The following is a 13,615-nucleotide window of genomic DNA, read 5'->3' on the forward strand; positions in this document are numbered from 1 at the left end:
CTTGTGATTTGACCAGATAAGACTCTGGGTAGCCATTAAGGAGCCCCCTGGCTTTGAAAAACCTAGATGTTGGTGCTTCTGTCTCTAGTAACTATGTTTATATTGCCTTGGTCAGTTGGATCTGTCTGTTGATCTGTGCATTGGTCTTTATTTCTCTGCTTGTATTTTCTCTATTTTCTTTGGATTTTCTCTGAAATTCAGGATGCATGCTGACTTTTCCCCTGAAGTAATGAATGTGTTTAAAAAGATTGTTTACCTCTTAAATAGCTAATTTTTCCTAGAAAGCAGATCTAAGAACCTGTGCTAGCAGCCATCCTGGGTATGCCAGTACGGTTGCTGCTACAATCATCAGAGGTCAACTAATGTCTGATTCACTAAACTTTTTGTTATATTGCCTTTACTCTAGGAAACTTAATCAGATAAGTAAACTTGTCTTCCAGGCAACATTGAACATCTGTTTGGGTTACAGATAGTTATAGAATCTAAAGTCCACTTTCCTGATTTTATTACAATAAGATAATGATTCTGTAGTGGTACTGATAACTTAAAATCTGAATCCTACTTTCTCTTTGGCTATTTCTATGTAAAGATTTTTAAGTAATGCTTAGAAGTAGAGTTAGTCAACCATCAAAAAGCTGCTTTGTGGCCTAAGCCTACTTAAAGCAGGTAAATCTTTCTTGTAAAATGTTTTATTCCCAGTTGATATTAGTATTCCCAGTTAGTCATTTTTTTGTGACACTTTTCCTTTTGACCATAGATAATAGGGCTCTCCTTTTAGAACTGAAATCTAGCTTATCTTCTGGCCTTTGGTTTGTAGTCCCAGGTAAGGTTATTCTTGACTAAACAACTAAGGTTTTTAATATTACTTCATTGAGTTGCTAGTTTGACTGAGTCTCCTGGATGGCTATACTTGAGTGATACCTCACAGAGTCACATATTAAGTTTGGTAGATTTAGAAGCTCAGTCTGTAGGTCACTTGAACATTTCATCAGGTATAGATGCTCTGTGCTCTGACTATAGTTACCCGTTATATTACCAGGAAAGTATATGTGTGTGTGTATTTTTTTTTTTTTAAGCAAGTGGGGTTAAGTAACTTGCTCAAGGTTACACGGCCAGGTGTTTCTGGGTGGGTGCTAAGTGTCTGAGCCTGGATTCGATCCCAGGTCATCCCAACTCTGGGGCCTGTGCTCTTACTGTGCTACCTAGCAGCCCCTGGGAAAGCATATTTTGCTGTTTCATTTGGCAGCCTCTTGTAACAATTTAGATAATGTAACAGTAATAATAGTAGCTAACTTTTATATTGTTCTATAAAGGTTTGCAAAGCACTTTACAAATACTGCATTTTGGGCATTATACCAAGGGACAGGCGGGTATTTATAATAAAGGTTTGTGTATTTTCTCCTAGGTTAAAACTTCTACTGCCTTGGCTAGAGGCCAGAATTCATGAGGGTTGTGAGGAGCCTGCTACTCACAATGCGTTAGCTAAAATCTACATTGACAGTAACAACAACCCGGAAAGATTTCTTCGTGAAAATCCCTATTACGACAGTCGTGTTGTTGGAAAATATTGTGAGAAAAGGGATCCCCATTTAGCATGTGTGGCTTATGAACGTGGCCAGTGTGATCTGGAACTAATTAATGTGCGTATCCTTCATATTGTGGATAGAAAAGACTGATAATCAACTGTACATTCTAAGAATTGGTGGGGATGGGTTTCTCAGAGCTAGAGAAGGTTTTTTTTTTTAAAGAACTTTCGTATCAGTGAATACCTTTTTTCTTTGGTTATAACATAGAGCTATCGGGTTTTTTTTAATCAGTGGAAAATAGGTGTGGGGTGTGTGTTGTGTGTTTTGGGGTTCTTTTGTGGGGTGGGGGATAGGAAAGAGGTCATTAGACCTAGCTTTAAGTCTCAAAACGTTCTCTCTTTCTACTGTTATGTAGGTTTGCAATGAAAATTCTCTCTTCAAAAGTCTTTCCCGCTATTTGGTTCGCCGTAAGGATCCAGAACTTTGGGGTAGTGTTCTCTTAGAAAGCAACCCTTACAGGAGGCCCCTGATTGACCAGGTAAGACTGTTCTTGCTGTTCTTGTCACTGACAAGAGGGTAGGAAAGAGGGGCAGGTTTTTAACTTGAGTTCCTTCTTAATTTTCTAGGTTGTACAGACAGCCTTGTCTGAGACTCAGGATCCTGAAGAGGTGTCTGTTACTGTCAAGGCTTTCATGACTGCAGACCTTCCCAATGAACTCATTGAACTATTGGAGAAAATTGTTCTTGACAACTCGGTGTTCAGTGAACACAGGTATGTCGTGAGTGATATGTCTTTGTGGTACATTCCATTTGATGCTCACATCATGTGTAAGATTTTTATAAATGGTAGCAAAGGCACAGCTAAATTATTTATGTTGTGGCTAGAGATTGAGTAAATCTTGGAAGAATTAAAGAAATAAAGGAGTCCTTTTGTGTGGCTATGAATACTTCCAGCATATATATACCTTCCCTTTCCTGTCCATATTTGCTATTCCTATCTATTTTTACCTGATAGTTTCTTGAATATACTACATTCAAGTGATGCTAATTTGTCCTTAATAGGAATCTGCAAAACCTCCTTATCCTCACTGCAATTAAAGCTGACCGCACCCGTGTTATGGAATATATCAACCGACTAGATAATTATGATGCTCCAGATATTGCTAATATTGCAATCAGCAATGAGTTGTTTGAGGAGGCATTTGCCATTTTCAGGAAATTTGATGTCAATACTTCAGCTGTGCAGGTAAAACTTCAGTCAACCATTTATGGCAAATTATTTAACCTCATATCCTTCTCATAGCAGTTAACAGTTGTACACACTGTTATAGCAATAAAAGAGGCAAGTTGCCACCAAATTTTTTATGTTAGCAGTAGAATAGCCCAAATTTAACATTTACCCATTGCCTTTACCCTCCTAATTTTAAAAAATCTATTTCTTAGGTCTTGATTGAACACATTGGTAACCTGGATCGTGCTTATGAGTTTGCTGAACGCTGCAATGAACCTGCAGTATGGAGTCAGCTTGCAAAGGCTCAGCTGCAGAAAGGGATGGTGAAAGAAGCCATTGATTCTTATATCAAAGCAGATGATCCTTCATCTTACATGGAAGTTGTTCAGGCTGCCAATACTAGTGGTATGACTAATGATCTCATGTTTTAGGGACACATGTTATCTAGGCCCCAATTAAAGCTGAGTAGTGACTACCGTGTTTTCCCGATAATAAGACCTATCCCGAAAATAAGCCCTCCCCTTACTGTGTAAGATTCCTCTAAAATAAGCCGTCCCCCGAAAATAAGCCCTATTGAGATTGCTACTGTAGTGAAGGTGATCCCCTGCGCTACACGCTACATTACGGTACCCTCTGTATGCACCATCTCCCCCCCCCCCCCCCCCCCCCCCCCCCCCCCCCCCGGTGAAACGCACGCTCAGAGCTGCAGCAGTGAGCGCGTCATCCTGTTCTTCCCCAGTGATTTGCTTATTGAATAAAGGTACATTTTTTTGTTCACATTTACAAAAAAGACAGTGTCTTATTATCAGGGAAACACGGTAGTCATGAGTTGTGTTGGAGCCCCATAAGACACATAACTGTAGACCTCAGTTTCCTTATCTGTAAATAAAATGGTCATGGATCTAAAGATCTGATTTGGAAATTTAAAGTGCCTTCTCGGCTGTCAGCCTGTCTTTAAAAAAAAAAAAAATCAAAAGACTTGAAATTATATTGCCTAAATTTAAACTTGCATAGGATGCTGCTTAAGAGTCTTTTTCTTCTTTTACCTTGTGTCTTCTCCCATTATGGGGATGGGGATGAGTAGGAGGGAATGCCTATGCTGCCTGTTAAAATAGTATGATTTTTCTCTTAACCTTACCTATGAAGAAAAGGAAACTGGTTAAATTTGTGCTGTTATGGCAGGAAGATAGAATAATTCCAGACTCATCTAACTTATCACTATTTCTGTAGGGGGCTCTTTTTTAAGGGAAGGGAAGTGATACCCATTTAAGATTCATCAGTTTATTAATAGGGATTTCTAGGGGGATTTTCCAAATAGCTTATTTTTCTTTCTATCTCCAGGCAACTGGGAGGAACTGGTTAAGTACCTGCAAATGGCTCGCAAGAAGGCCCGTGAGTCTTATGTAGAAACGGAACTGATCTTTGCTTTGGCTAAGACCAATCGCCTTGCAGAGTTGGAGGAATTCATCAATGGTCCTAATAATGCTCATATTCAGCAAGTAAGGTTCTTGTTCAGCTTCTTTCAGAAACAGTTGAACAGTTCTTCTGTGAAGCCTGACCAGGATCAGCAAAGCACAGCTCAGGAGCTAGGTCGAAAGAGAGTTTGCATATGGCTAGGACTGATAACCACTTGTTTTCTTTTCTCAGGTTGGGGACCGTTGTTATGATGAGAAAATGTATGATGCTGCTAAATTGTTGTACAACAATGTTTCCAATTTTGGTCGCTTGGCATCTACCCTAGTTCACTTGGGTGAATATCAGGCAGCTGTTGATGGGGCCCGGAAAGCTAACAGCACTAGAACGTGGAAGGAGGTACCTGGAAACAAAATTTTCAGATTTCTTTAAAAGTTAGGATAAACTTTCAGAGCTTTGCTCTTCCCTAGGAGCAAGCTTTCAATAGCCCCATATAGATCATCAGCCAGCCATGTACCTGTTTTCCTATACATAATCATCTGTATTTCACACCTCTAGGTCTGCTTTGCCTGTGTAGATGGGAAAGAGTTCCGCTTGGCTCAGATGTGTGGGCTTCATATTGTGGTGCATGCAGATGAACTAGAGGAGCTCATAAACTACTACCAGGTAATGAAGAAGGGTCTTTGACATGCATTACTCCCACATACCACAATGAATAGCCCTTGTTAGAATGGTGCATTTCTTTCCTTCAGGATCGAGGATACTTTGAAGAACTGATAACCATGTTGGAAGCAGCACTGGGACTTGAGCGAGCCCACATGGGGATGTTTACCGAATTAGCAATTCTCTACTCGAAATTCAAGCCACAGAAAATGAGGGAACATTTGGAGTTGTTCTGGTCCAGAGTGAATATTCCAAAGGTAGATTATCTTCATTGAATAGCTAAAATTGTAATACTGAATACTGATCTATTTGAAATGTATTAATTGGAATTAGCCCACATTTACTAGTAACTTAATCTTTCTTCCTATATGCAGGTGCTAAGGGCTGCAGAACAAGCACACCTTTGGGCAGAGCTGGTATTTTTATATGATAAATATGAAGAATATGACAATGCCATAATTACTATGATGAATCATCCAACAGATGCCTGGAAAGAAGGACAATTTAAAGATATCATTACCAAGGTAGACTGGGAAGAATATGTAGTCTTTATATATTGAATTCTTTGGATTAAAACAAACCTAATTCCATTTATATTTGAATATATATTTGAATCTTCTCTCTTCAGGTAGCCAATGTGGAACTGTATTATAGAGCAATACAATTCTATTTAGAATTCAAGCCTCTGCTACTAAATGACCTGCTGATGGTACTGTCTCCAAGATTGGATCACACTCGTGCTGTCAACTATTTCAGTAAGGTAATGGCTTTAACTAATCCTAGTTAGAGGGTGCTTATCTGAGCCCTGAGTATTTTTCTAAGTAACTTGGATTTAAAATGTGCTACATTAACTCCATAATCTGTTTCAAAGGTTAAACAGCTTCCATTGGTTAAACCATACCTACGTTCAGTTCAAAACCATAACAACAAATCAGTGAATGAGTCCTTGAATAACCTCTTCATTACAGAAGAAGATTACCAGGTAAAACATTTTTGGTTCTTTGGTATGCCTCTGAACACTTAGGTTATAGTAACAGGAAGAATGGGTAAATTGGAAAGCCTTATATTCTTACTTTCTACTTTCCTCCTGGTTTATAAAGTAGATTGTAGTTAGTAAAAGGTTTTTTGTAACACTGATTTAGGTTTGTTCATGTGACTTGGAGCCTAAACAGTGATATTCTGAGGCTTAAGACATTTTCATGTGTAAATGCTGAAATGACTAAAGCAGAATGCTTCAAAATCCCAGTAGAAGTGTTACTTGTTTGACTTTGTTTGGGGTTTTTTTGGGGGGTGGGGGGTCGCGAATGGAGGGAAAAGCTTTAACGGCCCTTATATAGCAGCATAAAGAATAGAATATGAAAGTGTTTGGACCTTTAAACCCCCCAAAACTTAAGTTTTACCTAGACATAACCATTCTAGTCTTTTTATTGGTTTTTTTTCTCCCTTACCATTAGACTGTACATAGTGTGACAGTTTGGTATGGCGATTGATGTATTTGATCCAAATCTTGTCCCTGATAATACTAATCATCTGCAAATCACTTACTGCCTCCAAGCCTTAAGTTTCCTATACATACATAACTCATGCAATTCAAATATGATAATATATGTAAAATACTTTACATATTTCAGAGTGCTGTATAGATGTTGGTTTGATTATTGATGAAAGGGCAGACTTTACAAGTGAAGATTCTTAAGGCAACAAAGTTAAGAGAAAGTTGGTCTAGACCAGGTCCACTTACCTCCCTAGGACAGAAATTGGTTTGTAGAGTATAAATCTACAAACCTCACAACCAAATTTGAATTGTTTGCCAATTTTGAACATGTTTGAAAGAAAATCTAACCTTCAAAGCATTGCTTTTGTTATCAACATTTTTATAGTCCAAACAGAATTAAATGAAAGAAACTTAAATATATTATGGCAGGCTTTGTTTCAGTGGGGACTGTGGTTCTGAGTAGGACTAAATACAACTTTTAAAAGACATTACATTAGTTTATTTTAATTTATTTTTTTTTCTTAAGGCACTGAGAACGTCAATAGATGCATATGACAATTTTGATAATATCTCCCTTGCTCAACGTTTGGAGAAACATGAACTCATTGAGTTTAGAAGAATTGCTGCATATCTCTTCAAAGGCAACAATCGCTGGAAACAGAGTGTAGAGTTATGCAAGAAGGACCGACTTTATAAGGTAGATAAAGTTAGAAAGAAAGGGGAGGAGTATAAGTTAAAGTAAAAAAGGGAAAAAAAAAACTTGGAAAAAGACCATTTCTAAGACTGGATTATAAACTTCTGTCTTAAATAGAAGGGATACTTTCAGATTTAGTGTTCTATAAAATGATCATTGTTGTATACCTGAAGGAAGACATCAAAACTTTATTTGGGGGGGGGTTAACAATCTTGCTTTAATCAAACATATGTCATTTACCTAGTTCAGGGGAAAAAGGTCAGCACCCCAAACTTCAGAGAATATAGACAGAGAAACACATCAGTAGACAGGTTTCCAGCTGTCTGGCCATTACATCCATATCTAGTCACAGTTACCTGAGAGGAAAGCACCAACATCTGGGTTTTCAAAGGGGGGGGGGGCGGACCTCAATGGCTGTGCAGAGTCTCATCTGGTCAGATCATAACACTCTCCAAGTGACACCCAAAGCAAAATCTCACATCAGGGTATATATAGCCTTCTCCTGGCTCAGAGAATGTCACAACCCTCTCTACCCATTGCCCAATCACAAAACAACAAGGTGTGGGCATTCCTGAAAAACCAGGCTCCATGTGACCACATTTAGCCTATTAGGAGTCAGAGTATATTTTCAAATCAAGGAAGGTTCTCAGTCACTTAAGCCTATCAGAGGGCCTAGGGGTAGGGAAGATCTTCAGATTCCTATTCCCATAACGTTAGGCCCCAAGATCTTTCTTGCCCATTATATAGGCAACTTACATCTGAATTAGCAGTAACATCTTTTAAGTACAACATAATCCTCACAAAATAGATACGTGACATTTGCAAGATACATAACATAACAAGTCATTACCAAAGTGGCCGAAGAGCCTTAAACACAAAGTACATTGAATTATAATCCCCTCAATCCAAAACAAAAATGTCCAAATAAAGTTCTCTTGGGGGAGGGGGGCGGTTGTCCCCCCCCCCCCCACACACACACACACACACTGCCCTTGCAGGATTCTTCCTGACACTTTCAAGTGCAGGCTCTAAGGAGCCAAGTCCCAGTCTTAACACTGCTCCAGCCCCTGCTTCCAAGTCCTTAGGGGTGACTGAGCAACAAAACCAACAGGGTGGGGTCCTTGGGGGTCCATGGACCTTTACCCCACCCACCATAGACACAATTCCATCCTCCCCCTGGGTCCCAAACTGGGATGCAGCAATAAAACACATTCAGTGCTCCTGCCTTGCTGCACAGTCCTTATCTTGTCCTGTGGCTGAATTTAGACCTCCTGGGTTCCTCCTTCCACAGGAGGCAGCTGCTCCTGGCTTCTGGCCCAGTCCCAATGCAGGCAGCTCACCATTCCTGCTCTCAACCTATTGAAGTCAGCATGCGGGCAATTCTAAGCTCCTATTCCATGGCTCCACAGAGTCACAGATGCCACAACTGGGAAACAAACAATTATACCAGCCCCCATACTTTCCTTTTAGTTTGCAGATCCTGTTTGTGACGCCATTTGTAGCAGCAGGCACCCTAGCATCCCTAGGATGACTGCTAGCACAGGTTCCTAGATCTGTTTTTCTAAAGGAAAGCAACTCATAATGGGTTAACAATCTTGCTTTAATCAAATATATGTCATTTGTCTAGTTCAGGGGGAAAAGGTCAGCACCCCAAACTTCAGAGAATACAAACAGACGTTACAAGTAGAGAAACAGATCCCCAGACAGCTGTCTGACCATTACATCCATACCTAGTCACAGTTACCAGAGAGGGAAGCACCAACATCTGGGTTTTCAAAGCTGGGAGGCTCAATGGCTGCCCAGAGTCTCGTCAATCTAGTTAATGCAAAATAAATTTATCATTGTGAAATCTGCTGAGTTCTGTTACTCCTTCCACATCTCCTCCCTTCAAATAAAAGCCTTGGAAAACTCACATAGTAAACTGGAGTTAAACTTAATTTCTGGGCAAGCAGTATTGCTCTATTTTCTCATCTCGCTTGACTCAATGTAGGATGATTTTTGAGGGTGCTACGTTCTCCTTAATATAAGGGGTTCATTCTGTTTCTTTCATGATTTTTGAAACCCTGATGTACTATAGTTGTAGGACTTCTGTCTCAACTGATAAAAATATTTAGTCTGTCCCCTTCTGACACACACACACACACACACACCTTCTCTCCCCCCCCCCCCCATTAGTTTAGGTTGCTTGGTTGTCCTCTGACCAGTCTATTTTAGTTGATTTTTTTTTTACTTTTTTGCCTTGGAGGGCATGCCCAAGGTTGTCTGAGGCTGGATCCGAACTCAGGTCCTTCTGACTCCGGGGCCAGCACTCTACTAGCTGCCCTATTTTAGTTGATTTTTTAAAAAAATTTCCTTTCTTTTTAGGATGCAATGCAGTATGCCTCCGAGTCAAAAGATACAGAGTTGGCAGAAGAGCTGCTACAGTGGTTTTTGCAGGAAGAAAAGAGAGAGTGCTTTGGAGCTTGTCTCTTCACCTGTTATGATCTCTTAAGGCCGGATGTTGTCTTGGAAACTGCATGGAGGCACAATATCATGGACTTTGCCATGCCCTATTTTATCCAGGTCATGAAGGAATACTTGTCCAAGGTAAAGATATATCTTTTAAGCATATTCATCAATAATTGCTTCAAGCAGATGCAAAATTTTCATATTCAAGTCTTAGATTTCAGAGATGAGATTTTTTAAGGAGATTTGATTTGTTTTAAGTCACTTATGTAAAAATCGCTCTTGTTCTTGTTACTCAGGCTCCCTGACCTTGCTGCCCTGCCCACATTGACATCTATAAAGCACTGGAAAAAAGTATTCTTTAGAAATGACTTCTCAGTATATCACCCTTATGTATACATGAGTAAGGTCACTTCTAAGTCCTTTCTCTCTCCCCACCCTTTTTAATCTCTTAGTAAAGAAATTTATTTTCTTCAGAGTAGTCCTTCCCCCAATCCAGTACGAAGAAGTGTAAAGTAATAATTTACTTGCATTAGCTAGATGTTTATAACTAATAAAATGAATTGGCTTTATACCGATTATTTCCTTTTGTGCCTTGATTTTTAGTAGTAGTAATACATGTGTTCGTGGCCTTAGGAAGCTGCACATATTTTCTGATAGGCTGCAACTGATGGTGTTGACTGTCAAAGAAAATTGACTTAACTGTACATTAACAAGTAAATTAAACTGTGGGGGGCCTAAATTCTCCATTTGTTAAATTTTGTCTTACCAAGCTTCCCTTTTTGGAATTGCTGTCTTTTATGTAAATACATTTAAAATAAAGCCACTTTTTTCTACTCTTTACAGTTTCTCTGGGCTTAGTTTCAGGGCTTGCCATAAGGAAAGTCTTTGTAGACCAACAAAGATTTTGTACCTTCCTTACCCCACTCTCTCATCTAGTGGTTTTAGGATTCTAACATAGGGAACTATACTTCAAGAGGACCTATTTATCCTATCCTAAGGAATAAGATAAGTTCCTAAAATATGGATGAGTCATCAGATCGACATACCTGATTTTTTTTTAAGTTTAAATTTATTCAGTTAAAGTTAAAAAAAAAAAAAAAGACCCATCAATAAAGTGCTATAAAAATCAAGTAATCGAGGAAATGTTACCTTCTCTCCATAGTCACAGAGATCTCTTCTAATGTGCTTTAATAGCCTGTATTGTGATGAGGGGCTCTTAGCTGTTAACTTAAGTGCTATACATTTATTGTGTATTAAATTGCTTCTCACAGATTTCAGTATAAATACACTTTTTTGCAATAGACTTTGAAGTTAAACTGATTTAACTCTAAAGTTTGCTTCTAGTGTGCCCTTTATTTTCACTTCTCCTGTACCTTTTTAGTGGTGAATTATTTCTCCCCTAAACCTTTGTTGCTGATTCTACCTTTTTATGCTCAATATGGAATTTAATTTTTTCTAAGCTGCACCTTCTGAATTCCTTTGCAGGTTGATGCAATAAAGGAAAAGGTGAAAGTTGATTCTTTTCCATCTTTAAGTCTGGAGGACTAAGTCTAAGAAATCTGCATGATTTTTTTTCCTTCCTACCTTTTCTACACTGCTGCTGCTGCTTTTTTTCCCCCCCCCCAACAAAATTTCACTAAAGCCTCTGCAAGTCCTTTGAAACGTATCTACAATAGAGCTGTAGGAAATTAGTAGATGTTTGCTACTAATCGGCTAATAGTCCTTTAGGAAGGGCAGGAGGCTAATCAGTAGTTGGTTCACAGTCTCTTAAAAATGTCTTTTAAAAAATAGGATGTTGAGTTGTTTTCCTTATTCAATCCAAAAGCATAAGAGATTTCTCTGTCAGGGCATCTGGACCGTAGTAGGATTTTTCTCTCTAATACATAGAACAAATTAAATTAAAACAGCCTCTGGTTTGATTTTTGTAACCCTGCCTGACAGTTGATGAAAAATATATGCCCTAAAGGCTTTTCTTACTTCACAATGAAGGACTGTGATCCAGTTTCTGATCTCTTGATTATTACTAATTTTTTTGCTGAAAGTAGAGAGAAGATACTAGCTGCTTCCGAAGTGACTTTCCTCATGTTTCTCTGGGTGTCCAGTTCTTATGGTGCTAGTTCATTCTCAAGAAAAAAGTGAAATTCGTTTTAATAAAGAATTATTTCGTTTTAATACAATTTAACTTGATGTATCTTGTTGCTGAGCCAGCATGGAATATTTCATTTTATGATGACCACAGTATTAGCTCTCTTTTTTTTTTATTTTTGGCATCAGATATACCTTTAAAACCCTTATCAGTTTGTTCTCTTCCTGATGTTGGTTTGTTCCTAGGAAGATCGAACTAAATGTTGCTTATAGCCCCTACCTCCTTGATTACACTTGCCTGCCTCCCAATATAAATGAAAAGATTTTGAAAACTTGTATCTCATTCGAAGAATGTGTTGGTGGCCAGGGGCTGGGGAAGCAGAAGGAGGATGACACAAATTCTTAAAAACATTTGGAAGGGCTTATATTGAACCCAGATGATGTCACCACTGGAACTTAGGGCAAACCTGAGTAAAATACATTGTGTGTGAGGCTCTTCAGCAGCTAGTAAGCAAGGCAGTAAGAAAGCGTGTGTGTGAAAAACGGGTAATTGAACTGCAGTGTATGCATTGTTTAAACTGAGCATGTACAACAGTCATTGCAATTACATCACACTATTTCTGAAACTCTAAAGCATTGCTGTGGGCTGTGTGTTTCTCTTGGGAGCCTGTATGGCAACAACCATCTTCAGACCTCACTTCTTGCTTCAGTACTTTTGCCTTTTTTTCATGCACACATACACAAAATAACTGACTGCATGTTAACTTTTCCTCTGCAGCTTATTGCAGTCTTTGTGGAAAAGCCTTTTTACATTTTAATGATCTTTCAAATAGCGTGGATGAACTGAACCCAGTGACATGCTTACTTATCTTTTTATTCAAGGATCAGAAACTTTTGTTACAGCTCTTTTAACAAAAGCTTGTGTTCATTAAAACATTCTCTGCTTTTTCATTCAAGCAAACTGGGTCAATGAAAGCTAAAATTGGATATTTCTGTGCCAGAGGCTGTCCCTGTGTCTAGAAAAATCTAAACTTTTTGCTTAGCTTGATGCTACCCCTTCAGTATTCTTCCTATCCTGTGCCCAGCCTGCCTATGTCTGTGCTTGGGCATTTCAACATTCTAGCTTGTCTAAATCTTTCATTTTTATCTGTAACAGGAGTTATGTTGAGCATACCCCCATAATGTGAACTTTAAACAGGCATTTACATAAGATTCTCCCCTCCCCTATAAAATATATAAACATTTGTAATTTTTTTAATAGTTGCTTGAGTATGTTACTCAGCATGATTTTATTCTAGGAATTTTTATAAGAACCCAAGTAATAATTTGATGGCATAGAGCTTTGTTAACAGACTCTAGAGCTGTGTATTTATTTTTGGTGGATTAAGTCTAGTTTGCAGAAAATGTACTTTTGGATAATAATGCTTACATGCTAGTGTTTAGCTTGTCAATTTTTTAGGATATTTTGGGACATTTAGGGTATATTTGGGTATATTTGGGACCTAGGCTGCAATATTTCTTTCTTTGCATTTTGTAGAACACTTTCCTGGGGAAGGATAACCCCACTTCATCTGAAGAGTCTATGGTTGCCCTTCAGTTTTTACTGTTTAATTTCTGTAGGCAAACTGGTCTTTTGCATAATTATTATGGATTGTAGTATAATATACAGCATTAAGTATACGGAAACCTTTCACTATTGGTTCCACTGTAGGCAGAGAGTTAACTTTTGGGAAACCAAACAGTAACTAATGCTTTAATTAAGTAACACATATAGCACTTTAAAGTTGACAAAGCACTTTATATATATTTGAGTCTCATTACAACCCTGTGAGGTAGGTGCTATGGCTAATGTCCCCATTTTGCAGATTAGAAACTAAAACTAAGAGAGGGTCAGTTGGTTGGCCAGGGTAGCATAGCTAGTAAGTGTGTGAGGCACACCTGGCTGTCATGCATTCCATTGTGAAACCTCAAACCCCAGGGCTTACACTTTAATAGCCCTATATCTTTCTCTCTCTCTCTCTCTCTCTCTCTCTCTCTCTCTCTCTCTCTCTCTCTCTCTC

General features: G+C 38.6%; 1 protein-coding gene across 3 annotated transcripts in view; it reads left to right on the forward strand.

The window, feature by feature from the left end:
* CLTC (clathrin heavy chain) overlaps window positions 1-13,615 on the forward strand; it is an 84,410-nt gene that overhangs the window by 63,203 nt on the left and 7,592 nt on the right. For 2 of the 3 annotated variants that reach the window (XM_069078209.1, XM_069078211.1), the window contains exons 17-31: window positions 1,406-1,640; window positions 1,942-2,064; window positions 2,153-2,298; window positions 2,589-2,772; window positions 2,970-3,162; window positions 4,099-4,256; window positions 4,405-4,569; window positions 4,729-4,836; window positions 4,923-5,090; window positions 5,208-5,357; window positions 5,462-5,593; window positions 5,705-5,815; window positions 6,855-7,025; window positions 9,387-9,608; window positions 10,956-10,976. In XM_069078209.1, coding sequence (XP_068934310.1) covers window positions 1,406-1,640; window positions 1,942-2,064; window positions 2,153-2,298; window positions 2,589-2,772; window positions 2,970-3,162; window positions 4,099-4,256; window positions 4,405-4,569; window positions 4,729-4,836; window positions 4,923-5,090; window positions 5,208-5,357; window positions 5,462-5,593; window positions 5,705-5,815; window positions 6,855-7,025; window positions 9,387-9,608; window positions 10,956-10,976 — 2,287 coding nt within the window. The remainder of the gene's footprint in view (window positions 1-1,405; window positions 1,641-1,941; window positions 2,065-2,152; window positions 2,299-2,588; window positions 2,773-2,969; window positions 3,163-4,098; window positions 4,257-4,404; window positions 4,570-4,728; window positions 4,837-4,922; window positions 5,091-5,207; window positions 5,358-5,461; window positions 5,594-5,704; window positions 5,816-6,854; window positions 7,026-9,386; window positions 9,609-10,955; window positions 10,977-13,615) is intronic. The other variant, XM_069078210.1, reaches the window with a different exon arrangement.

The sequence above is a fragment of the Petaurus breviceps genome, unplaced genomic scaffold (assembly GCF_028583685.1).
Source record: "Petaurus breviceps papuanus isolate PSGF00001 unplaced genomic scaffold, PetGlider_PUasm1.0 91023, whole genome shotgun sequence".
Classification (NCBI taxonomy): domain Eukaryota; kingdom Metazoa; phylum Chordata; class Mammalia; order Diprotodontia; family Petauridae; genus Petaurus; species Petaurus breviceps.